The sequence below is a fragment of the Haliaeetus albicilla genome, chromosome 28, assembly GCF_947461875.1.
Source record: "Haliaeetus albicilla chromosome 28, bHalAlb1.1, whole genome shotgun sequence".
Lineage (NCBI taxonomy): Eukaryota > Metazoa > Chordata > Aves > Accipitriformes > Accipitridae > Haliaeetus > Haliaeetus albicilla.
In genome coordinates this window covers 6,839,840-6,864,596 of record NC_091510.1, presented here as the reverse complement: position 1 = coordinate 6,864,596, position 24,757 = coordinate 6,839,840, and the positions used below count along the sequence as shown (strand labels likewise).

Below are 24,757 nucleotides of genomic sequence, written 5' to 3'. Positions count from 1 at the left end.
TAAGTGGTAATGCACTAATCATTGCATCAGTTGTAGCTGATAAAGAGCAACACAGAATTAGTATTTTTCACAGAAATAAAACAGATTACAGTTGTATTGCCAGTTTTGATCTAATCTGCTCTGACTTTAACTCCTCTTATATTTTCTAAACTTGCTTAACCTTTAGGGGAAATTTACAAATCAGTATAAACCAGTAAAAATTTTGTCAAACCAAAATTAACTCACAAACTATTGGGTAGATATTAATCTCAAAGTGTAAAAGACAAAAAAGCTACTGAGTGTAGTAAGCTGTGACACTGTACCTGGGAACAGCATCTAATTTTAAGGACATATTCTGGTATGTTTATTAAATAGTACATATGGCATAAGGAATTTCACTTAAGTCAAACAGATCACAGAGCAAGTCAGGAAGAGTAGTATGTAACTTTAATTCTTAGTCTGTTAGTTCCTACAATCTTAAGTGTTTATCCATGGAGGCCAGAAATTTCTATTACATAAAGAGTGCTTTGCATGCCTTATATTGCCAATTCAAATCATAACTATATGGTAAATTATTACGCCTGACTACTAAAGAGTAAAACCTTTTGATGATATAATAATCAGCAGGTTTTATTTATGTAATTATGGAATTAACAGTATGATTGATTAATTCATCACTAATAATGATAGGAATAAAGTATTTGCTTCAATAAAGCATATTTTTTCCTTAGTGTAAGTAATAACACATCATAAGGCTCTTAAAGAATGCAGGTCATCAACTAGCTGCATGTTTCATTGGGATTATTTGTAAACCTTCTGGATCAAAATTTTAGAATTGACAGTAGCTTACTTGTGAGCTGACATGCATGCCTATCATGAAAGTGTAAGGTTTGCTTTATGGACCACTTGGTGACTACTTCAGTATCCCTGCAGACCATGCATAGGAAATCACTGCATTATCAAGATCAAACTGTTCTATTTCTACATCACTTATACAGAAGAAATGCTAGAGGACTTCTACAGTATCAAACCTCAGGCATTTCACAAAATTCTGGGGTTGTTTCAAGCCCCTCTGTACCACTTTGGTAAGTTTCATGTTTATCTTCTGCAGTGTGTTGATTCATTTCATTATTCACATTTATTTTTTCTGCTTCATAGTCATTAGCTTGATTAGAAGGTTCCCCTGAATCAGACTGATTGCAGCTCATTCTGCCAGTATCAGGCTCTTCTACACTTTCTTCTTCATCAACATTTGAGTGCTTGAGTACTTCTTGCTTCCTCTCCTCTTCCTCAAATTCCTCATTAAGTTTTCCATTTTCAGGTTGGGTTATATTTTCTTCTGTTTCACTGCAGTTCTCTTCATCAGCTTCAGCTATATTTTTGTTTTCCAGTTCTTCCCTAGAAATATCTGTGTCCTTGCATTTCTCACCATCTTCAGGATGGTTTTCAGGAGACGCTTCTGTGCTTGCATCCGCAGTAGCCTCATGGCCTTCATTATGCACGATGCATGTTTGCATGTCTGCTTCCTCATCTATTTCATTACCATCAGTAATGCTATGATTAGTCTGATGCTTGATTTCATCCCTATTTGAAATAGGTTTCTTTTGAAGGGAATTCAAATACTTTTGTTTACTGATACTGATAGGAACAGACTTGGTCAGTTCACTTTGGTCACATGTACTCTGATTCAAGTTGAAGATAGAATGAAGCATGAAAGAAAAGCAGAAGACAGTAAAACAAAACAGGAAAAAAAGAAAACTAGAATGTACTGTTAAATCGATTTCTTGAAAGATTAAGGTAAACTAATACTGCAATATTTGCAGTATAATTAACCTTGTAAAAATCAAAACACAACAAAAACACCTAATGTAACTGAAATGCAGCTCAGTATTTCTCCAAACTCTTTGTATCCTGAGTTTTCCATCATTATGGAATATAGCAGTCTCTCAGTTGCAGACTCACATATTTAAAAATACATACCCCTTATTTCTCCACATATGCTAGGATGCTGAATATTTCAGCTTCTATCTGTAGAACACAGAAACTCTACGTTTTTGGTTTGTTTTGTTGTGTTTTTTAAAACCACTAAAAGCTGAGTATTTTCTATCCTGTTCTAGAATACTACCATTTGAAATAAAACCACTTAAACGGCACAGAATACCAAATGGATAACAAATATTTTTGTTAAGTAAGTGTGATTCCTCTAGGTAATATTGTTACATTATTAACTTACTGAGGGTCTAGAATACGTCTCTCTCGAACATTGTCTCTGCAATGCATGAAGCTTTTCCTGGAGGTATTGATTTTTGAAATGTAATTCTTCTACAACAGAATCTCGTGGGATTGCTTGCTGCGTTCTACATTAAAAAAAAAAAAAAAAAAAAAAAATCAAGCCAAAACAAACAAATGGCTATTAATGCAGAAAAGCATCCTTTAAGGTAAAAAAACCCCATGAACTTCTGGATTACTAGACTGGACTTTCTAGTATTACTGGGCTAGTTATTCTAAATCAGTGTTAGCCACACAGGCTATTTCAGCTAATTCCTGTGAATTGAAAGTACTTACTTTGGCAAAAGGAATCTGCTCTTTTGATATGTGTACAGCTTATATTACTTAGGTACACTATCCACTGTGATAGTGGATACACTGATTAAGAATACACTCCCTAACTACAACTTAGCAGTTCCAGTAACTTTCACCAACTCTAAATTGTACTTATAATTTTACACAATAGGAGCCAGATGTTTTTCATGTTACTTAGCTTTTTAGAATAATGAACCAATGCTGCATATTCTCTGAACATGCACAATTGCTCCCAAGTAGCTTTAAGTTTGCTCATCACAGACTTAAAGAAGGATTTTTGAAATTCCCATCTGTTTTTTCCGTTATTGAATCAGTTGCTCTAATAGAGACTTTCTATCTCTTTCCACAGATTTTTTTCTCATTTAGATCTTTTAGTTTTTATAGATTCTTTTAAAATGCCTCTCACCTCATGTGAGCAACTTCGTTTTCTAAATCTAGATTCCGTTTTCTTAGTTCTTCCAGTTCTTTTTCAGTCTCTGAGGCTTTTACTCCAACAACACGGTCAACAGTGACACCAGTAGTTTTCAGTTTCTTATGTAAAGCAATTTTCTCTTTTTCAGTCCTGTAACATCCAGTAAATTTACATTTAAAACTTTATTTGCTAACTTGCTTTCTTGAGGAGAAAACACTTTCTGTCTTAAAGAATCCACAATTGCAACTTATTTGCTCACTGAACCACAACCCCTTTTCTGTTTAATAAGGGTACATTATAGACAGTACAGCTTTACCACAAAAACCCCAAAGCCCACAAAAAACCAAAAACCAAACGTGGAAAAAACAATGAACATTAAATCAGTATTATCCATGTCATATAAACCTTGCTGGTCTTGCCTGCTTTTTATGTGAAATTCATGCAAGACTTGCTAAGACTAAATGCCATTTCGAAGCAGTTTCAAACCACTATCTAACGACAGCTACAATCACCATCATAGTTTCCTTTCTTTTCTGCACCTTTTATCAGTAAAACCTTGCCATTACCGTACTGAAGTAAATGTAATATTTGCAGAGGGTTTGCGCAGGTGTTTTTTTTAAAGGGCTTCCATCTCATAATCCTAGAACTGCCAGTACTGCAGTAGCACTCCATGTAACAGTAGCACTGTATCCAGTCCTAGTAATCTGATTAAATAACACAGAGGTGAGAAACAGCCTGTCTTCATAAAGCTGTTATTTGTTTCATGGGAGTAACAGAACGCTATATACAAGAAGCGTAATAAAGGACTTTAATTAGTTTTATTCAGAGACAGTTTCTTCTAATAAAGGCTTCTACAGGGGAAAGGATACTAGAGGAGTAGCCTGCTACTTTAAAGTTAACTAATCTTTTTAATCTCAATAGCAATATCAAATTCTAGACATCAGTCTTATAAAGATAACAAACTCTTATAATTATTACGTAGCAAACATATTTGGATTTCCCTTATGTCATAATTTTGTAGCGGAATCTGTTAAAACCAACTCACTTGGTATAAATTTCCTTCAATGTATTCAGCTGTTTGGCTACAGCATCTGCTTCTTTTTCCTTTTCCCTTAGTTTGTTCCGCAATCCTTCCATTCTGATTTGCCATTTTTTACCTTCTTCCCATCTAATTATTTCCTCTTTGGAGGTCTGTGAAGCACATAAACAAATTACGTATTTCTTTCTGAATTTTTTTCTTAAAGCAAAATAAGCAAACACGTTAGAAAACCAAGAATGATATATTCTTCATTTATCAATTTAAAACATGAAGCCACAGCAGGCATATATTATTTACCTTATGGTAGATAAGGTAAATAGCAGGCCCAGCTGGATACCTTAAGTATACTGTAGTGACTGGTGTATAAAGCTGATGCAGTTTAATACTATTCCCAAATTCTTCCTTAGCTTTTAATACTTATTTTACAAAAAGAGGAGTGACACATTTTATGAAATTAGAGGTGCTAGTGCAATGTACCCTTTTACTTTGAAATACATGTTAGTAAAGAAGACAGATTAAAGAAACAGAAGTGTTTTTCTATGCCAATTTACAGCAGATCTGTCTTCTGCAGCTCACCAGAAGTCTGTATGTCCCTGCTGCACAGCTGTAAAATTGGTCATTTTTACTTAAAGTTACAATTCAGTAACTATAAATTATACATCAGTTAAAACCTCTACTTATGTGATCACAAATGGCTACTGAAAAATCAGTCAATATTCCTGTAAGCAATTTTTGTTCTTTTTAATTGGACTTCTCTCTTTGCCAGTTAGCCCCTGTACTTTATTTTCTGTCTTCATTCTGAACAGTTACTGCTACTAAGGGACAGACAGAAAGCAAAACCTTGGAAAAAGGAAGAAACATGCCAAATTTGAGAAAAGTATCTCTAGACACTAAACAACAGTCCTAGAATAGTATTTTAATACCATAGTCTGAATGTCATTATACAAGCATGCGATAATATTCCAGCATACTTTATGATTACTTTGACAAGCCACTAATTAGTTACTGAAGTAGTAAAATAACAAGCAAAAACCCAAACAAAACAACTGGTAAAATGGACACATCTCCAATCACTCTGAACCTCTTGTATGTGGAGATCACTACTGCAAAGAATAATCACTTACACAGACATCATCCCTTCTAAGATTCACACTTTTGCTCCTAAGTACTTCATATTTTTATCATTGCATTGATTTTGCAAATGCACATCTGACAGCACTTACGTAATCAATTTCACTGCTACCTATAAAATCTTAGTTTTCTAAGATTTGTAATGGATCTTTAATTCTACAAAGAGGGCAGGAAAACATTAATATACCAGTACTAAGCAACAAGAGCACAAATAAAGAGCATGGGAAACACAAAGAGGTTACACTCATGAAACTGCTTTTCTTCTGATCAAGTTTGGTTTGTTGGTTGGGTTTTTTAAAGGCAATAGGGAGAGTTAAACTGCCTAGACCTAGGCTGATGATGTCTTTCAAAGCCACAATCTCATGTATCACCTACCTTGTCTTCTTTTACACCTTTTTTTTCCATTTCTTCACACTTCTTCTCAAGCTCACTTTCCAACTTTTTAATTTTTTTCTGAAGTGCATCTATCATATTTTGTTCATCAGCTTTGCTCTGAAAAATTACAAACTTTTACAAACTTAAAGTTTAACGACCACTACCTAAGTATTTTTCTCCACTCAAAAAATAAGGACTTTAATTCCAAGTGGTAGAATTAGTTTACAACCTAAATGATCTTTTAAAATTTATCTTTAAAGTATTGGAATGTAACTTTGCATTCTAAACTGAATAAACAGCAGCAAGTAGCTGAATTAAAAAAAATAAATTAGACGATTCTACTGTAAATCCTTTACTTTTCTTCTGAAAGGGGAAATAAGGACAGCCAGAAAGATCACAAAATTCCATTTTTCAAAGAAGCCTTGAAAGTGGTAATTCAACTCCTCCGACTCTTTCAAACATAGTTCAAGGAGCAAGTATTTTTCAGTCTCTTCCTTTTATTTGAGGCATGCTGCCAACAGCAAAAGCTAATAGCTCACATGTAACCTGGCTGATGAGTAAAAATAAATTTTAAAATCAAGTATAAGTCTCAATGCCTGCCAAAAGTACTTCATCTTTCCCCTCCAAACCAGCACATCTATGCAGAAGCTTGACCAAGATCAAACATATTTTTAAAAATCACTTCTACCTGAATGCTACTGCTTAGCCTCCTAATCCGTTTCTTCAGCTCTTCATTTTCTTTTTCCATTTCATTTTGTTCTCTCAACATTTTAGCAAATGCTTTTTGTTTCCTCTGAAGTTCTTGGTTCAACTCATCCCTTTCATCAGACAAAGAACTTTCCCTGGTTTTACTTATTTTGAGGTTATCTGTAAGTTTTGTAATCTGATTATTTAATTCCTCTATCTGTGTCTAGAAGAAAACAAACAAACAAACAAAACAGCAAGCCCCCAAAGTCAGGATTATCAACAATACAACAATGCAATACAATGATATTACTTAGCACTCACCGTAAGCCCCTTTGTTTGCCTGTCAACAATCTCCTGGACATTCATATATGCCTCTTTTTGTGACGCAGCAGAAATAATCTGCTGTTCAGCATTAGCAGTCATTTCTGCTCGGAGTTCCAGAAGTGCTGTGCTCAAAGCCTAAAAATAATAAATTCAAGTTCTTTTAAGTGAAGAAGCTGCTAATATGAACATTACAAAACAAGAAAAGGCAATTATATTTTACTATATTATATTACGCAATTATATTCTACCTCCTGCTGTAATGTATGTAGAATTCTTAAGCATTACGCAACATTAAACCTTTATGTGACATAGGGATAAATTCTTGTTGACTAACTTTCTGCTGCTTCTCTTTTATGGCTAACTGGCTCTTCAGCTGTTCCACCAGGTTTTTCAGTGTTGCTGTGGGTGCTCTATAATTTGCTTCTTTCTGGACCTCTAGTTCAGCTTTTACATTTGCTAATTCCTTCTCCATCTGACATAACACGTTCCTCAATTCATTTGCTTCATCTTTTAGTTGTTCCACATCAACTGTGTGCTTTTCCTGAAGCCTAATAAAAAATAACCATTAATAGGGTACACTGCAATAATCAAGTTAGCAAACTCCAAATAAATAACAAAGGGCACGATGTTATATTTTTTATTATTGTTAAAGGAAATGATGCATAGATTTGGAAACAGCAAAAAAAGACTGACTCAACAAAGGGAGCCTCCACCGAATAAGTAAATTACTCAAAAAGATCAGCAAAAGGAGATTAGAGCATTGTTCATTCTAACTCCTGGCCCTCAGAGGTAAAGAAAGCATCATACTTTTCTCCTTTTAAACAGGGGTTAAATTTTCGTGAGTTTAAACTTGTTAGGCAGCAAGCCCAAATGGATGTAGCAGGGGATAAAAAATACCAAAACACAAACCAGCAAATAGCACAGTAGTTTAAAGACAACTCTCATACCAAGACTCCTTGAATACTTTCTTTTCCACTGAATGGCACAAAGCTAACAACTGAAAGGCATTTTTCCAAGCCACGGTTTTTCAATGTTAGCCCCCCAAAAGCGCTACAGATTAAAAATAATTTACAACTACCAACCATAGTAACTCTTTTGAGTTAGTGTTTTCAGCCAAATCTTAAATTAAGCAAAAACATGTTCAATTCGATAGACCAGTCCTGTAGCAGCAATACATAATTGACTTGATCCAATCCAATTGTGATTTATGTTAACAGCCTAAAAACTTACTGGGCTCTGATAGTCTCAAACTCTTTGATTTTCATTACAGTAATTTGTTTTTGTTTTTCCAAATCAGATGATGTTTTCTTTAATTTTCCAACAAGTGAAGCAAGAGAATTATCCTGTTCTGCTACTGTTTGCTCCATTTCAGCTAAGCGGTGAAAATGTTTGTTGTTGGAAAGTGATAAAGAAGTCTTTTTCATTAACTCCTGTAAAACAGAACAAATGCATGTGATGAACATTTTAAGCTTTAAATCAAAGGTAAACATTATTGATGCATTTTAAACTCAATCCTGAATATAACCAAACATTAATATCTAATGTTTATTTACTGAGATGTGAATCTCAGTCTGCAGAGAAAGCAGTCACACTGGTTTGAAAGAGCTTTGTGCATCTAATGATCCACAGAATAACCAGTTAAATACAGGTTTCACCTTATCATAAAGTGTCAAGAGAAAATTTGTATTGAAATTGATTAGTTTAACATAACCACAGATTCAATGAAAAGAACAGAAAACAAAATATACCTCTCCTAGAAGTCTCCATTAATGAGGAAGATATGAAAAATACTCATATATACTGAGGTGGTAACTTTGGTTTTTTACACTTGACTCTAATCCATCTCTTGCAAATTCTCTCAAGAATAATACAGTAATTCTGTATCAACCACCCATTTATTTTTCCCACCATCATTTCTTACTTACTTTTGACTGCAAAACTGTTCTTTTGAGCAACAATTTTAAAAATTTGGGAACAACCTCACTAATCCCACAAATACACATAACTCACCAAAGCAGTCTGTTTGAATTTATTAAGAGAATTGTCAGTATGCAAATTTAACTTCTGGTGTAGAACTCTAAGGTCTTCCTCATGCTTCTTTGCTATTTCCTCTTGTTCCTGTTCAAAATAAAAATACAACTCTAATGATGCACACTATTCCAGAAAGTCATGAAACTACAGTACCTTCATGTTGATTCCTCACTCATTGCTCAGTATTGCTCCCCAAATTTTCCTCTAATTCTGGAAGTTTTTAAAATTCTTTTCTTCTTGCTTTAATCAATAATTTTTTTCCCCCTTTTTAACACTATTGGAAAAAACCCTACCATTGCAGTTTTAAGCTATGTAGCAAGCAGTATGGCACAACAGGACAGGAACTGGAGAGCAAAACAGTTGGTGTTGGTTCTCACCAACTATGAATATCCACATGGATAGTGATATCCATACTATGTACTTTTCAGGTCTATTTACTTTAGATTACAGTGTGATCCTGTAGATTGAATGTCTGCTAGCAGACAGAGCACAGTAGGCTCATTTTTAGACTGTATCTTCTGGTTTAGTTCCAAACCAAAAAACTTCATTTCTCCCAGAAGAAATAGCTATGCATGTTAAGCACAGCACACCAAGCTAAGATGACAGGAAGCCTGCTTCAGAAATACGCTCCTGACCCAAACACACCAAAACTGATGCATGTTTATTCTTGAAGTACTTCTTAGACACAAGGTTTATGCTTTAAAATATGCTTTAAGGGTATAAAGAATAAAAAGTATGCTTAAATACACAGTTTATGCTTTAAAATATGCTTTAATTTAAAATATGCCTTAACATGTCTTTCCTGTACCTTCCAAATTCACTGCAAGATGCAGTCCAGAGATCATTGTTGCAAGTACTGGAATATCCCACATAAATATACAATATACTGAGACCACTTATCACAGCAGAATCTTAATTTTCTTCCTGTCACACTAATTTAATTCCTAGACAGACATCATATACATAACCTCTTGACTGAGCAAGCCAAGTTAAAAAGTTGAAGTTAAAAAATTCTACATGAACTTTCTACATAAAAAATTACCAATCATCTCTGTTCTGTTACCTCTGAGGTCAGAAACTTCTTAAGATTTCACTAGCAATGAGAGAAACAAAGAATCAACTAAAACAACTTACAAGTAGAAGAAATTTTGTACAAAAGTTTAACTACCTCTCTTGCTTTAGCAAGCAAACGTTGGTATTTTTTTAACACTTCCTCCTTTTGATTTAATCTTGCTTGCATATTTGCAATGGTTTGATGAGCAATTTTTATGGCATGATGGTACTCTGGATCATCTTCTTGTTTGCCTAATTCAGCCATTATTTTCTCTCTTTCTAATGTTGCAGGTAATTGAAGTCTTAGTTCATTTATAACTTTGTCTCTTGATAAAACATTTTGTTCAGCTTTCCACAGAGCAGTTTCCTTTTCTTTTAATTTCTGCAATGAAAGGCAGTTGTTGCATTTCCAGAATTCAAACACTGCAAAAAGATCTTACTTTTTAAAAACGTACCAGAAAGATTTTTCTTAACAGACTTGTAAACACAAAACATTTTGCACTCGGTTCTGGCTGTATGGGATTACTATTAGATAAAAAAGTCCAGAATATCATTACCGTGTCTTTATGTATTATTTGCTTGGCACAAGACTCTTATGCAACTCATTTTGTGCTACCAAATTAAGAAGCTGTTGTTTTTCAAATTTCTTAAGAACCACAAATTATCTTCTGTAACAGTTTTTCAGTTTAGCAACCCAAGATAAAAGGATTTTGCTGTGCTACTCATTAAATTTAATGTAACGCTTGGTAAATTTAACTAGCTACAGTCAACTGGATTTTGTACAGCAAGAGCATCTTACCCTACTAAACAAACAATCTAAAATATTCAAAAATTTTCCCCGATAATTTGTTGCAATGGAAAAAATATTTCATTTTAGTCACAGTGTGATTATATTATTTACATTTTCTCTGTGTTAAATACTTATAAGGGATTTGACATTATATATAAAAATTAAAGGGCATAGAAATACAAACTTTGTCCCTTTATATGATAATTTATACATTTAATTACCTCCTCCAGTGATTTGCAGGTTGCCCTAGTTTCCAGGATTGTTCGAATGTGCTCCTGAATCTTTCTCAAAGCCAACTCAAGTTGTTGTGGGAGTGGCAAGCTAGGGTCTGGAACCGATCCTGTAGCCTTTTCTAACTGCACAGAAAGATTCATATTCATGTAATCTGACAGCTCTGAAAAATGTGCTTTTAAGTCTATTTTTAGTTAATTCCGTGCATGTACCTTTACAGCTGTACTAAGTATTTCATTTTGTTGATGATCATACAGGTCTAACTGGCGCTGCAGTTCTACTTCCCTCTGGTCCCAAGCCATTTGCCTTTCTTCATGAAACTGTAACAAATGTTTGATAAAGGTATTTTATTTATTGAAGGCAATGGGAATTTTATAACCAAAACCCAGAATTTTATAACAGAAAAAAAGAGATACCAAAATGTAAAATACTCAAATGTGCTATTAAAAAGAATTATGGAACCAAGATACAAACATCTATGTTAAAAACCTTACTAGGAAGACTCTTCCTTTTTAAAAATCACCTAGTGAAATACGGAATAGACTGTTTTTCTAATAGCATGCAGGAAACACATACCTTGTTCTGCTGGACAATTTCTTCTTCCAGATTATTGATTGTACGTTCATATTCAGAAATTATATTTTGCAAATACTTCACCTCTTCCTTTTGCTTGACTATCTCTCGATTGAGTTTAAGTTCCTGCAGATGGAGTTCCTCCATCTTCGTATGCCATTCAATTACCTAATAATGAATGACACACAGTATTGTAATTTACCAAGCCCACAGGTCAACTAGATGCAGCTACACTCTTTGACTTTGAGGCAGTACGGCACTTATCAAACCGACAGGAAGAAAGACGTTCTGCCTTTTTAAGCTTCTTCACTTCTCTTGAGTGAGGAGGCATGGCAAGAGTATGAAACTGCAAGCAGAATGACTGAAAAGTGCAGCAGACAAGTTGAGAGGCAACAGGTTTCCCCTACGCTGACAAGTGCAGTGCAAATAATTTTCAAATGACCTAACTAAGCTATACCCTATGCCTCTGTCCAGACTGAACAAAAAAAGCATGCAAGAAGTTTGGTTCACTTTTCTAAAACAGCAAAAGATTTTCAAAAACATTAAAACCTGTATGTGTTAAAAAATGCACATGTACTAAGAATAACAGACATATTTATGTCAAAATGCTCTAGAAAAATATTTGAAAACTGGCTTAAAACTAAAACATGCCAAGAGCGCTACAACTATCGCTTACATGCAGACATCTTTAGTTATGACAAATATAAACATATTATAAAATACACAGTGATCTGGAAGAGAAGTGAGAAAACTGTATTCAAATTTCAAGGTATCATTGTTTACACTAGCAAAATATGATTGACTAGAATTACATGAATACAATAACGTCTGACCATGCTGCCTAAATTATTGCCCCTGGATTTATTTAAAAGGACATGGATTTGTAGTAAAGATTTCAATGCAAGCTCATGAAACAGAACTTCAGAATGCTACTCTGTTTAATTTAATTTCATTCGTTATTTAATTCAATTCATAATTTACTTCAATTTAATATAACTGAATTCATAGATAGGCTCTACTTCCTATGACACTTAATTGGCCACAAAAAATTAGTAAATCTGACGGCGCTGACTTTTACAGGGCAAATAACTAATGATGTATTACTTTTTTAAAATAGGAAAAGAAAAAATGGTAGCTGTCATATTCTAATAAAGTGTACTTTGAAATCATTAAGTTCTACATTAAAACAGACATTTAGGGAACAATCTGATCTGAAATGTAATTTAAATGCAGATCAGATGAACAAAGCTATTCAAAGTTGTAAAACAGCAAACCTTTTGAGCTCCTCTTGTATCCTTCAATGCACTTATTAATTCTTCTAAACTTTTCAGTTTTAACTCCATCTCTAATGCTCTGTTTTCTGCATTGCGACGCTCCTGCTGGGCATGCTGAACTTCTTCCAGGATCTTCAGTTTGTCATTCTGTAGCTGAATCATTGTTTTAGAGAATTTTTCTTGCTGTGCTAAAGGCAGAGCACCACTGAACTGTCGCCGCAAAGACTGAACTGTCTGTTGTAGATGTTTGGCTCTATTTCTTCCTTCCAGTCGGGCAAAATATAAGGCTTGCTCTCTCTCATCAAGCTTCTGTTCTAAACGTAGATTATGGATCTCCACCTTCTGTAGTTTCAATTTAAGCGTCTCCAATTTGCCTATAGCAACAGATTCACTACCTTGAAGGGCTATGATATGTTGATGCAGTTTTGCAATAACTGCTTTTTCATCTGACTGTGCCTAAGAACAAAATTTACAGAACAAATTTATTTTTCATTTTGAATATGTCAATGGAGTATATATGTAAATATAAACAAGTTAGTATTTTTTTTATTTTACATATTGCATGTATTTTATTCCATAGATCAGAGCAAGAATTAGCCTCTAAAACCAGCTTTTTATTTTTCCACTATTGTTTCTACAGCCAGATTTTAGAAATGCACCTTTTCAGATACTGATCTTAAAAATTGTATCTTTCCAAACAAGTGGAAATGAGGAAGAAATGTATACCTGAACTTAGAAAATATGGTAACGTAAAAGCTGACACAAGTGTTATATTTAGAGACTCGAACCATTCTAGAACATGAAAACAAATCCCAAGAAATTCTTTCAGCTAATAACAAAGCAATTGAATAAGTCTACTGCAAGTCTTCAAGATTTACAAGTCATTGCTTGTCTTATAAAAAATGATCACACTTTCCTGATATTATATTTAAATATTGACCATGAGCTATTAATCATATAGGAATAAATATTACCTAAATAACATGGAAAAAAGCTCAGGATCTGTAATAGCTGTACAGCTAGAAATGGAAAAAATGGAGAAGGGAATACTTAATGTAATAGAGAACTCTTGAAAGGGTATGGCCACTACAAGGCAACTGCCTTCTGAAATGCTTTTGCAGTTTCCTAATTCACTGTAAAATTACTTCATTTCTTCTCACTCCAGGGAGAAAAATCCAAACTGCAGTGTTAATAAAGGTTGAATTTTACCTGATAGTCTAAAATTTGCATTCTAAGAGATTCCACTTCTTTATCTCTGTATTGCTGGCGTGCCTCCAGAGCTTCAACTTGCATTCTTGCTACATCAGACAGTTCTCTTAACCTTGCAAGGAAAACGAGTATTGTGTCACTTGAAACCACCAAATAACCTATTAAGTTTTCTACATAGAAGATGCTAAGAAAAGATGCTTAGTATGTTTCCTCATATCAAAACATTTGAAGACTTTGTTCTTTCCAGCATACTCTTCTCTACTACTCAGAGTCCTTGTTACGAAAATCCTTCTATATTGCCTCTAAACTTTTTCGCAGGATGTTTTCCTGTAAGTTATACAGAAGTTTGCTAGCAGTTAACCTATTCCAGGAAAACAATGCCATGGTTTTTACCTGAACTAAGCATCTCTGTCCTCTATTTCTTTCCCACTTCAGGACATAAATGCTCAAACAGTTTCATTCTCAATTCCTTTCTCTGCTTCCCCAAGTCTAATCACTCATTTTCAGTGTCAAAAATCACTGCAAACATCCCCACAGACTGCTGTTTTAGGAGTAGAACAGGATTACATTATTTACTCAAAGACAAATGTCCATATCAACATATCTAAAAAGATCAGTTTTTCAATTTATGCATACAAAGTTAATCCCTTGTAAGTAAATGGCACCCCCCCCCCGCAGTTTAATCTTCACTATCTATGACTCTTTGAAAGTAAGAATCACTTCCCCATATTTTTTATGAGATTTTCGTAAATTTAAGGCAGGTTGTGGCACAGAAACAAAATAAACCTGAATTAATTAGTTTAAAAATACTAGTAATAACTATCTAAGTGCACACTTACTCATGTCTATGCAGGCCAGCACTTAATTCCTTGTTCAAATCAAAATGAAGCAAATTACTTTCTTTATAGTCATTTTCACGTGCTTCTGAACACACTGCATTCGAAATTTGTTACTTCAACACTTACTTTGATACTTCAGTCTTGAGCTCCATCTCACGCTTCTCTAGGTCCATGATTTGTCGTCTGTCTGCATCACTTACTGCCTTACTTACACTCTTTGACAGTTCATCTCTTAATTCCTGTTCAACATTCTGTGCCTCAAGGTTGATTTTGGTGAGCTTAAAAAAAAAAACCAAAACCAGAAACAAACAAAATGGTATCCTAAGCACACAACTGCTCCCAACCCTGCAAAGAAAAAGCAGTGCCAAAAGTATCTTTTCTTTTTTAGTCATTACAAAACACTGTTCAGCTGTGTTCAAAAAACAATTTCCTTTCTTCTCTGCTTAAACATCTTTTTGTTTGCAGCACTGCATACACATAGGAACAGATACACAGGTTGGCCCAGAACAGAATTCTAAATTAAGCACAATTTTTATTAGTGAATTTTCTTAAAAACATTACCACAATCACTTGCTCTTAAACTAAAATAAGAAAAAAAGAAAAAAAAGAATAAGACTGTAAACTCTTTAGGAAATGAACAGGCTTACCTATATATTTCTGTACTGTCTAGTATATCAGGATTGGCAACACAAGTACAGGTTATAAGCGCCAAGACTCACAATAGTGTAGTTCTTTTGTTCTTTCTAAAAAGAACTTTCATAATTAAGTGATATTCTTTCAAACAGCCTGATTTTTCAAGTTGATTGTTAAATACTGAGTAATCAATGTTTCAATTCAAACCAAAGAGCATTAAGAAAAGATAGATACCTGGAAAGCATGAGGCAACATAGAGAAGCCTCAGGAATTAGTTTAGTAAATACAGTTGTGGCAGATTAATCTAATACCACTCCTTAATAAAATAACTGATTTCCTAAACAAACAAAAAAAGCATGGTGTATCTTATTATCTGCACTTCACATATTTGAGGCAGTACTATCTGGAAAACTAACAATTGTGTTGAAGTAGATTTATGAGTTTAGAAGATGACTAGTAGACTTCTTCTAGTTACCAGTTCTTCAACTGGTATCACTTAAAACTTTCATTAATTACCTTAGCACAGTCTTGTTAGATATATGTCTCTCTCTCTCTCTCTCAAAAAAAAAAAGCAGTGATGCCAGATTAGGAGGCACTGACAACAGGAGTATATAAAACAGAAAACGTATGTCCTGGAGCTACAGAAATGAGGAAAAAAGGGATGCACGGAGGAACTAATATGAAAAAATTGTGGCATTAGGAGTTCATCAACTCAGAATGAAGGAAGACCAGCATACCTAAACGTATCACAAGACAGATAATAATATATACAAAAGAGAAAAAGGAAAATGTGATACTAGGGTTCATCACTTGAGGTCTTTCTTAACGAAATAAAAGAAGTCATGCCATCAGAAAAGGCTTTAACAATACAGATGCTGAAAAGCTTTATACACTTTCAGTTATTCCATGTCCCAAATCAAAACAGTGTAACAAATACTACTAAAACAACAAACAGTGAGTCAGTTAACAGCAATCTAAAATAGCTAGGCTGAAGTCTAGCAAAGCACAAAGAGGGGGCACGAATACAATCTATCAATGTTCCCGTCAACATAACTATTCTTTCTTTTCCCTTGTGTTTAAATTATAGGCCAACATTGGCACAAGAACAAATGTGTACAACTGCCTATAAATAAATTTAGACTGGAAATTATAATAAAGTCTCCTACTGTTAAATAATGAATCTATATAACGAACTTCAAATACAAATAGTGGGCACAAAAAAATCTAAGAAAATTAAAACTGATATGACAGGAATACTAAGGATCATCAGCTTCAGTGGCACATGACTTCTCTTCTGTTTCTGTATTATAATATTTGGCATGTGACAGAGGACATAGTCAGCCAAATCATGACACTATCATTTGCAAAAGGGATGCAAAGGTCTATTTTTTGGAACATTGGTAATTAAGGGAAAATTAGCAGAAAAGGGATCATATGAATTAGACACAAGAAATAAGAGGTCAAGAACAGACTTTTTTCTAGCAGTCTGCTGAAAAATTAGCCAACTGTCTGTCAAGATACCACGTTTTACAGAGATTAACTAATGTTTGAAATAAACTACTGACAAATTAATTAGTTATATTTTTTTACAAATGTCCTGCGCACGCAAAATTGCAGCTCTTAAAGGCAGCTGTATTTTGTAACATAAGCTTATTTGCCAGTCGTGATACAGAATAGATTAATACTTTTTGAAAAGCTCAAAAATATACTTTTAAGATGCACCAAGTTATGTCGCTAAATCTCAACAGATTTACCTCAGCAAATTTTGTTTCCAATTCAAAATTACGTTCTTCTATTTGCTTTACAGTATTCCGTAAATGTTCATACATTCGTTGTGAATGTTCTGCTCTCTGTCTTTCATTTAGTTCCTTCATTTCCAACATTGTGATTTTCTTAGAAATGGACAAAATCTCACTGTTGGTTATTGCTTTTGTGGCCTTGTCCATGGCATTGTCATCCCCTAGATTAAAAAATATTTAAGTTAGGGAATACACAAGCTGATTCAACTAATTTGCATCATGAAACAGAACATGAGTTTTGCTTTTTCTCTGTTAGATAAACTTTATTGAAACACCTGTATTACTTTTTTAAACTGGAGGCATGGTTATCCTGCCTTATTACATGTTTGAGAAATACCTAATTTGAATAAAGTATTATTATAAATTATAAATGGGTATATCTGCAACCATGGTTATTGAGACTGATAGCTATTTTCAATGTAGCCTTTCACTTTATCCTTAATTCAGCTGGTAAATCTTCAGGAAATTTAATTTAAGATCTGTAAAAGAAGTAGATGTGGATGAGTTCTTCTTGAATAATGGGAATGTAAATTGTACACAAAGAAGCCCCAGCTATCAAGAAAAAATACTTCGTTGCAGAGCATGACACCAGGAAAAAGAAATCATTTTCCTGACAACCTATGAAATACTTTGGCTGACAATCAAGTTAGAACATATTGCACCTTATTAAAAAAAAATAAGAAATCAGATGATGTTGCTTTACAAGTTCCAGCTTTTAAGCCCTTGACCCAGTAACCCAAGAAAAGCCAACATGGAACAGTTTCCAGAGGAAAATACCAAACATGGTTTTGGTCAAACAGATAAATAAAATGAAACAAACAAATAAAAAATTCACCAAAAAAAAAAGACTGTTAATGAAAGATACAAAACAGTTTTGACTTTTTTTGTTATTGTTTTAAGATACATCAATTTTAAAACATTTTAAAATATTAAACAGGACATACCATTTGATTTTTAATGTTGCAATATAACTTTCATACTTGCCTAGTTTAGTCATCTGTTCCCAAGCCTGTTCTACAGTGTGAAGTTTCTCTTTCGTAATCTCCAGTTCCTTATTCAATAAGTTTATCTGTGCTTTCAAGGATTCATTCTCACGCTGTATGACAAAAAAGTAACAACGTAACAGCAAACTACTTAACTGTAGCAGACTTAATGTTTAGTATCTATAAAATCTTTTAAATTAACAGATTTTACCTATGCACAACCCATAATCTACATATATGGCAACAGAAGAGCCTAAGTTTCCTCCTAAGTGTAAAAATGCTAGTCTTTGCTCTCTATGTTGTATCTTACTGTCAACTAGTATTACTGTGAATATTTATCAACAGTGACTGTGATTCCTAGAGTGTCTGGAATTAGATAAGAAATCTATGTGTGTCATACTAAACACCTCATTAACCTCATTAATAAGTGGGGAAAAAACTTCTGGAGGATATTTCATCCTGCACAGGATACTTCATCTTGCACATAAATACATATTTGAGCATATGCTTCTTTTAGTTCTTTCAGGCGTCTAATATCATGCCAAACATTAGTTTTGTAAATGTTCTTTTACTCCTCCAAATACAAACACAAATTTCCACATTAACCAGTAAAACAAATTGAATACTTCATATTAATTTTCAATTTCTAGTTTTCTAAATGCATTTTAGTTTGCTATTGATAAATGATTCTCTAGCTCTATGAAATTGCTGAAATAGGCAATGCAAATTTTCATACACACAAAATTTCATACAATAGAGAAAGAATCATTCTTTAGCTAACACAAATGCACATACCTGTTCCCAAGCGCACAAATTTAATAGTTCAGTAAGTTTACCCACCACATGTATTTAACCCTTGTCAAACACAGAAACCCAACAGACAAGAACACGACATGAGCTTTAACTACCGGTTAAACTACTACTTTCTTGGACTACTATTTCTGACATAAATGAAAAGTGGGAGGTAGTAACATATCTTTGAAGCCAGCTTCATAGCTCTTGAAAAGAAGCTCCCTTCTACATGAGAATAAAAGCTCAAAGGAATGTTTACGTATTTGCAGTCCCTATGACATTTTGCAAACACACTGTGATCTATCTTTGGTTATTTACTTTTTTTATTGAAGTAAAATTCCAAAGGTTTACTGCCTTTTGGAACTGAACATTTCATTCTTGTAAGTCAGGAATTACTAAGAGCACTTACTTTGAGAGAAAGCTTTGAAAGTGTTTACACTCATTCTACTTTCCTTATGACTTCCAGAACTGAGGATGATAGCAAATATTCCTTCTGCCAGCCTTGTTTTAGTAATCAAAGAACTAAAAACACTTTGTGAGGGAACATACCCAGAGCTTAACTTAAACAGCAAACAAACAAACAAAAAAAACAAACAACCAAACCCACCAAAACAATTAAACAAAATGCTTTTGTGTATGCCCATTGACATAAAATCTGGGACTTTGTGTATGTTTCTTAATCTACTGAAAATACCAGGTAAGCAAATTAAAATTCGATAGCAAGAGTAAGACTGCCTACAACATCTCATACCCACTATGGAACTGTTATAACCAGCAGTTCTAGCACTGGGACTTCTGTTCTATCTATTAAGTGAGGACAAAAACCAATGCAGAACGAATGTATAATGAGGTTTTTTTTCCCTTGGGGTTCAAACATAACGCAAACATTACCTCCATGTGTTCCATGTTTGTTGTCCGTTGGATGAGCAAGTTATCTTTTTGTAACATATCTCTGTATTTAGCAGTTAATGCATTATACTGCTTATTAGCCAGTTCTAGCTCAGACAATGGCACGCTACCATCCAATGCTTTTTGCAGAGCTGCAATCTTAAAGCTAGCCATTTCCTATGAAAATAATCAACACAATGTGTTACTAAGGTCTGCTAGATCTTTGAAAAATTACTCCACGGAAAAAGAACACCACTTAATATAATGCTTTAGAACACAATACAGGTTTATTTTACTAAATTACTGTCCATCTTTATAAATTACTTGCAATACACATTGACAAAATTTCTCTGGTATTCCAACTCTCTGGGTAATTTTATAAACAGTTGCTTCTCAATCATAAGGCACTGTCAAAAACATATTTTATGAAGATGAGTTAATAAAGGCCCTAGCAACCTGCAAGGCCAAAAAGTAAGATCTGATTTCATATGACACTTTCAATAAAAAGAACTTGTTGAAGCAACTGCAGAAGGGGAAAACTGACAGGTTTCGTATTATGATGCTTATTTAAATACAAAGAATGTTTTGACAATATTTATAACAGCATTTAACAAGCATTTGGGTAATGCATTCAAGAAACTAGTACTGCCTCCATTTAAAAATAGTGTCTTTATTGCCAAATCGTAAAAATAAAAATGTGTACTATTACTACTATAAACCATACCTTGAATCGTTGCAAGTTTCCAATCTTCTCTATAACTGCAGTCTCCATATGTGTTATTTCACCCTTTAGTTTCTCATTTTCTTTTCTAAGATGCCGTTCCGTTTCAAGTAAAGTAGTATACTGCCTTGTTAGTGACCTTTCATTAACTCGTAAAACAGTTATTTTTCTATTATTTTCTGCAAGCACTTTTTTTGTTTCATCAGGATCCAGCTGAAGTGCATTAAGTAAATTCTGTAAAATGATTTTTTTAATAAGAACTTTGTACAGAAATATGGTAAAACTCAGCTATGTAGACAAGCTTTCTTGTACATTTTTTAATCTAGGTGTAACAATTCTGTTCAACTGTCTGAAATAATTTCTTTTTCCTAATAAAACATATACTCACACTCAACACATGCATAGGCATACAATAGTCTATTATAACAAAAGAAAAAAATTAAATCTTCAAAATCATTAGTTTCTGAGGAAAAGAAACTAAATACATCTCACTGACTAATTGGAATTTTAGTTAGTGCTGAAATTTTCAAAATTTAGAATAAAAATAATTTCATGCATTCATTGTCATCAGTCTTCCCCCCTTTTACTAGAATCAAAATAAATGTATTGGAACAATTTCCTAAACCAAATAGAATCGCTATGGCTCCTAACAAACACTAACAATGTCTTACTGTGAGGACCAAACCAGTATTTGTAAAGTAAACACAGGACCCCTCCTGTGGAAACATGTATGTTTGTGTGTATGTGTGCACACACATGTGTTTGCATGCATGTATAAATCCGAGGAGGGGCAGCAGGGGGAGAGGGAACTACAGCAACTCAGGTCTCAGAAGGCATGTGAGCTTTAGCTTTGCTGTCGCACACATCAGCTTGCCAAGGAGACGGAGTAGAAATTGAAGCTGTAGAATCCCAGATTCCTACGAGACTAACGAAGAAAAGTGAGCACCTTGTGATGTCCTTGCCCTGTGTCTGCTTCTCTAAAAGGACATGTGTGTCCCACATGTCTTCTGTCGTATTTAGCAGCTTTTGGTATCTGCACAAAGACACCTGAAGCCATCTAAAATTGCACTATGTCTGTGATTAGGCGCCTGCATCAATTCCAGGAACTTTTAAATACCACCTTCTTAAAAAGTTATTTTTCAGTTTTCTTAACAGAATATTGAATTCAGTGTTGGTGGAAATAAATCAAAATAGAAAGATGAATTTTGTTTCCTGTTTTTGTGAAACACTGATACACATACAGTAACAGGTATACATAAATAAGATGCAACTCAAAGTAATAACCTTAATTCTTAGTATAAATTAATGTGTTTTCCATGGGGGTGCCTGCACTGTTCCTCCTCCCAATCAAACAGCCTGGATAACAACTGCCATTAAGATAGCAGCGTGAGTGTAAGTAGTGTGTGTGAACAGAATACCTGAGACTGTCTGAGGGGGCAGTCAAAACTTTGCTCAAAACTGATAATGTTAAAGAGAAAGGTGACCATCAACGAGATTGATAGTAACCATAAAATTAGAGATTTGAAATAAAGAAGTAGTCAGCTTGAAAATTAGTATAAAAGAAGCATGAAAACTTCTAACAGCAGGGGCAGAGAGAGTTATAATGCAGCACTCATAACCTAGTTCAGCTTCAGAAGTTTCCCCGCCGTCCCTGAAGTGTGAGTGCCTCCCCCCTGCTGCACACCACGAGCCTCGGCACTACAGCTGATGGACTGGAGGTACCCAGTGCCACAAGTAGGCACCCACACCTCACGTGTGCGTACGTGACCTCCCGGGGCGATTTCTCGCCAGCGCACGGATTAGCAGAGTGCAGGGAGGCACACGGGTACACGTAACACCAGAGCACCCCACACGTACACAGCACCCCGGAGCGCACACACGAGGGGGGGGGTGTGTGGAGGAAAGGGGAGGTGTGCTGGTAACCTGAAGGGGCCAGGGAATGAACGTAACTGTGTGAATGTGTGGGATGAGAAATATTTGGGATTAATTCCTGAATGGTCCTTAGAGATTTTTAGGTCTACAGTAACATTTTGTATGTGCCTTAATATTAGGATTTACCTTTTGTATTGTTGATACTGATTCTGCATGTATAGTTCACTGATTGCTAGTTATTTACATTCCACTAATAAATCAATAAACCACTTCCCTTCTGATTTGATTTGAATTGAGCAGTTTTTCCCTGCAACATTTTCCCAATCTAACAAATTACAGTATTGTATTACACCCTCTGTTCTATGTATTAAAACCTTTTTGAAAAATGAAAGCAACCAAATTACTTACAGAATATGCCTTTATTTTTGTAGCATCCTCTTCTTTTTGCTCTTCTAGCTTCTTCTTTTCCTCTTTCATATCTTCTGATTCTTTCTGCCAGCTTTCCTTTTGACTAAAAGAGTAATTAAATATTTTCATTTAGAATGATGAAAGACTTGATGATTTTTAAAACTGCAACTGAAACAGCAACCCTGAAATATTGCAGACCAAGATACTTATTTTTAGCAGTAACGTAATTTGAAAATGACATTATAAATTGTAGATGGATTCCTGAAAAACTATCCCCTCTGTTTAGGCTGCAGCTGGTTTAATGATGAAAATAATTCTTGAGTTAAAGTGTGTTATCTCTTCTTCACCTGTGTACTATAGTGCAGAGATAGAGATGCCCTACTCCCCAAAAATGTACACACATGGGATTTAATCTGCTTTAAATTACACACACGTATTTCAAATTATTTTCTTGCATGTGTTTTTGTAAAAATAGGTGAAGTTTAGAACTTTGCAAATAAGAACATTTCCACTTTTGAGTACCTCTCTAGAAATGCCAGGTCTCCCTTTTATAGGAAGGGACACAAAAATCATACTACTGGCACTTACCATGCTGTGAGTCTGGAAATGGGCCTTTTCTTTTTGAAGCAGACTACACCCAGCAGATTTCAGCAGATATTCACAACTTTGCCCAATAATTTGGCTGATAAGATTTACAGCTAGATAAAATGGCTTGACAAATAATTAATGTCTCTTTCCATAACCGTTTCCTTTGCATGAAGCACTTGCACATTCATTAGCTAAGAGAGACAACTTGCAAGGGGAACAAGGCTTCTGCAGTTCCTGACAGACAGAATACCTAAGTTGATTCTGAAGTATTTTTAATTCATCATACAGAACGGTACAGTATCATAAGGAAAAGATTACTCGCTCATCCTGTGAGAATTCCCCACAGCATAGTAGCTAGCTTTTTCTTTAAAGGATGTTGGTCCAAATTTCCCTCAGGAAGGGGACAGAATTAAACTTAGGTTTCCCATATCCAAATTCTGCATTAGAGGTCAGACTTCTAAAGAACAGGGCAGGCAATGGCTGTAATATTACCTCAATTTTTTCAATCATTTTGCAAATCTTTCCTTCTATTACATTCATTTTATTTCAAATGCATAAAGGACAGAATTTCCCACCATAGTTTTTTCAATTTCAGTGAAAAAGAAACAAAAACATAAAAAGATTCAACTTCACTTTGGCCCAAACTAGTCTCCTCTACCCACTTTTATTCATTTATTTGGAAACAAAAAAAGACTGTGAACTGTTTATACCTGTTTAATAAGGAAGTTTCTATAGACTGTATAGGATAGTTTAGGCTAGTTTAAACAAATAATCAAGGGTATTTCAGAAGTAGTATTTTCTCTTCAAAAAGGATCTCTTAGTTTCTTCCATAATGGAAGAAAATGGAGGAAAAGGAAAGAAAATGCTCTAAAAGTGAGTCTTTATAGGATGCCAAATCAAAGAATCCCCTCCCCTATCTTCAATCTGTAACAGGTTTGGAGAAGGAGCCTTGAATCATCATCTTATCCCTGTCATTGGAGATCTCTAATCTAGTAGTAAATGAGGTAGTATATTATAGCCTTTAATATGTTCAAAAAGCTATAATTGCTAAAACAGAGATAATGTTATCTGGGAAGTCTTAACTGATTCAAAGAACAAACAGAAGGTCCTAAGAGATGAAACACCCTTATTCCAAAAGCCATCCAGTGACTGTTCATTCCAATCCAAACATAAAGAGGACACAGCTAACAGCCTGTTAATTGAAGAACCCAAATCACCAATATTCATCCCTATGCTCCTAACAGATGAAAATCCTGGATTTTTGACCTTAAGAAAAATTTTATAGAAATTAGATTCAGTGAAGCATATAAAGGAATAAAGAGTCTGAAAGAAAACCAACTATGAAGTCCCAATGATCTGAAATTTTGAAACAGAGATCTGTGTGACTGTATTTGGATAACAGGTTTGTTTTTTTCCACTCAGAAAAACTGTTAGGACCCATACGTGAAAGCAAAAGAAAATGAGACTGAAGACTCCATAATACCAGATTCTAATAAAATACAAGATATCAGAGGCAGAAAGCACAATGCAATCCTCATTATAA

At 34.4% G+C, this 24,757-nt stretch overlaps 1 protein-coding gene across 5 annotated transcripts in view; it reads right to left on the bottom strand.

Moving 5' to 3' along the window:
- CEP290 (centrosomal protein 290) overlaps window positions 1-24,757 on the bottom strand; it is a 55,617-nt gene that overhangs the window by 10,788 nt on the left and 20,072 nt on the right. For all 5 annotated transcript variants that reach the window (XM_069773443.1, XM_069773446.1, XM_069773447.1 and 2 more), the window contains 22 exons: window positions 22,627-22,729; window positions 20,350-20,580; window positions 19,629-19,802; window positions 17,947-18,058; window positions 16,918-17,123; window positions 14,657-14,808; window positions 13,692-13,803; window positions 12,483-12,938; window positions 11,212-11,376; window positions 10,848-10,955; window positions 10,626-10,760; window positions 9,730-9,996; window positions 8,541-8,648; window positions 7,761-7,960; window positions 6,865-7,078; window positions 6,528-6,665; window positions 6,208-6,429; window positions 5,520-5,636; window positions 4,020-4,165; window positions 2,969-3,124; window positions 2,213-2,336; window positions 1,011-1,661 (listed from right to left, as the gene is read on the bottom strand). In XM_069773443.1, coding sequence (XP_069629544.1) covers window positions 1,011-1,661; window positions 2,213-2,336; window positions 2,969-3,124; window positions 4,020-4,165; window positions 5,520-5,636; window positions 6,208-6,429; window positions 6,528-6,665; window positions 6,865-7,078; window positions 7,761-7,960; window positions 8,541-8,648; window positions 9,730-9,996; window positions 10,626-10,760; window positions 10,848-10,955; window positions 11,212-11,376; window positions 12,483-12,938; window positions 13,692-13,803; window positions 14,657-14,808; window positions 16,918-17,123; window positions 17,947-18,058; window positions 19,629-19,802; window positions 20,350-20,580; window positions 22,627-22,729 — 4,297 coding nt within the window. The remainder of the gene's footprint in view (window positions 1-1,010; window positions 1,662-2,212; window positions 2,337-2,968; window positions 3,125-4,019; window positions 4,166-5,519; window positions 5,637-6,207; window positions 6,430-6,527; window positions 6,666-6,864; window positions 7,079-7,760; window positions 7,961-8,540; window positions 8,649-9,729; window positions 9,997-10,625; window positions 10,761-10,847; window positions 10,956-11,211; window positions 11,377-12,482; window positions 12,939-13,691; window positions 13,804-14,656; window positions 14,809-16,917; window positions 17,124-17,946; window positions 18,059-19,628; window positions 19,803-20,349; window positions 20,581-22,626; window positions 22,730-24,757) is intronic.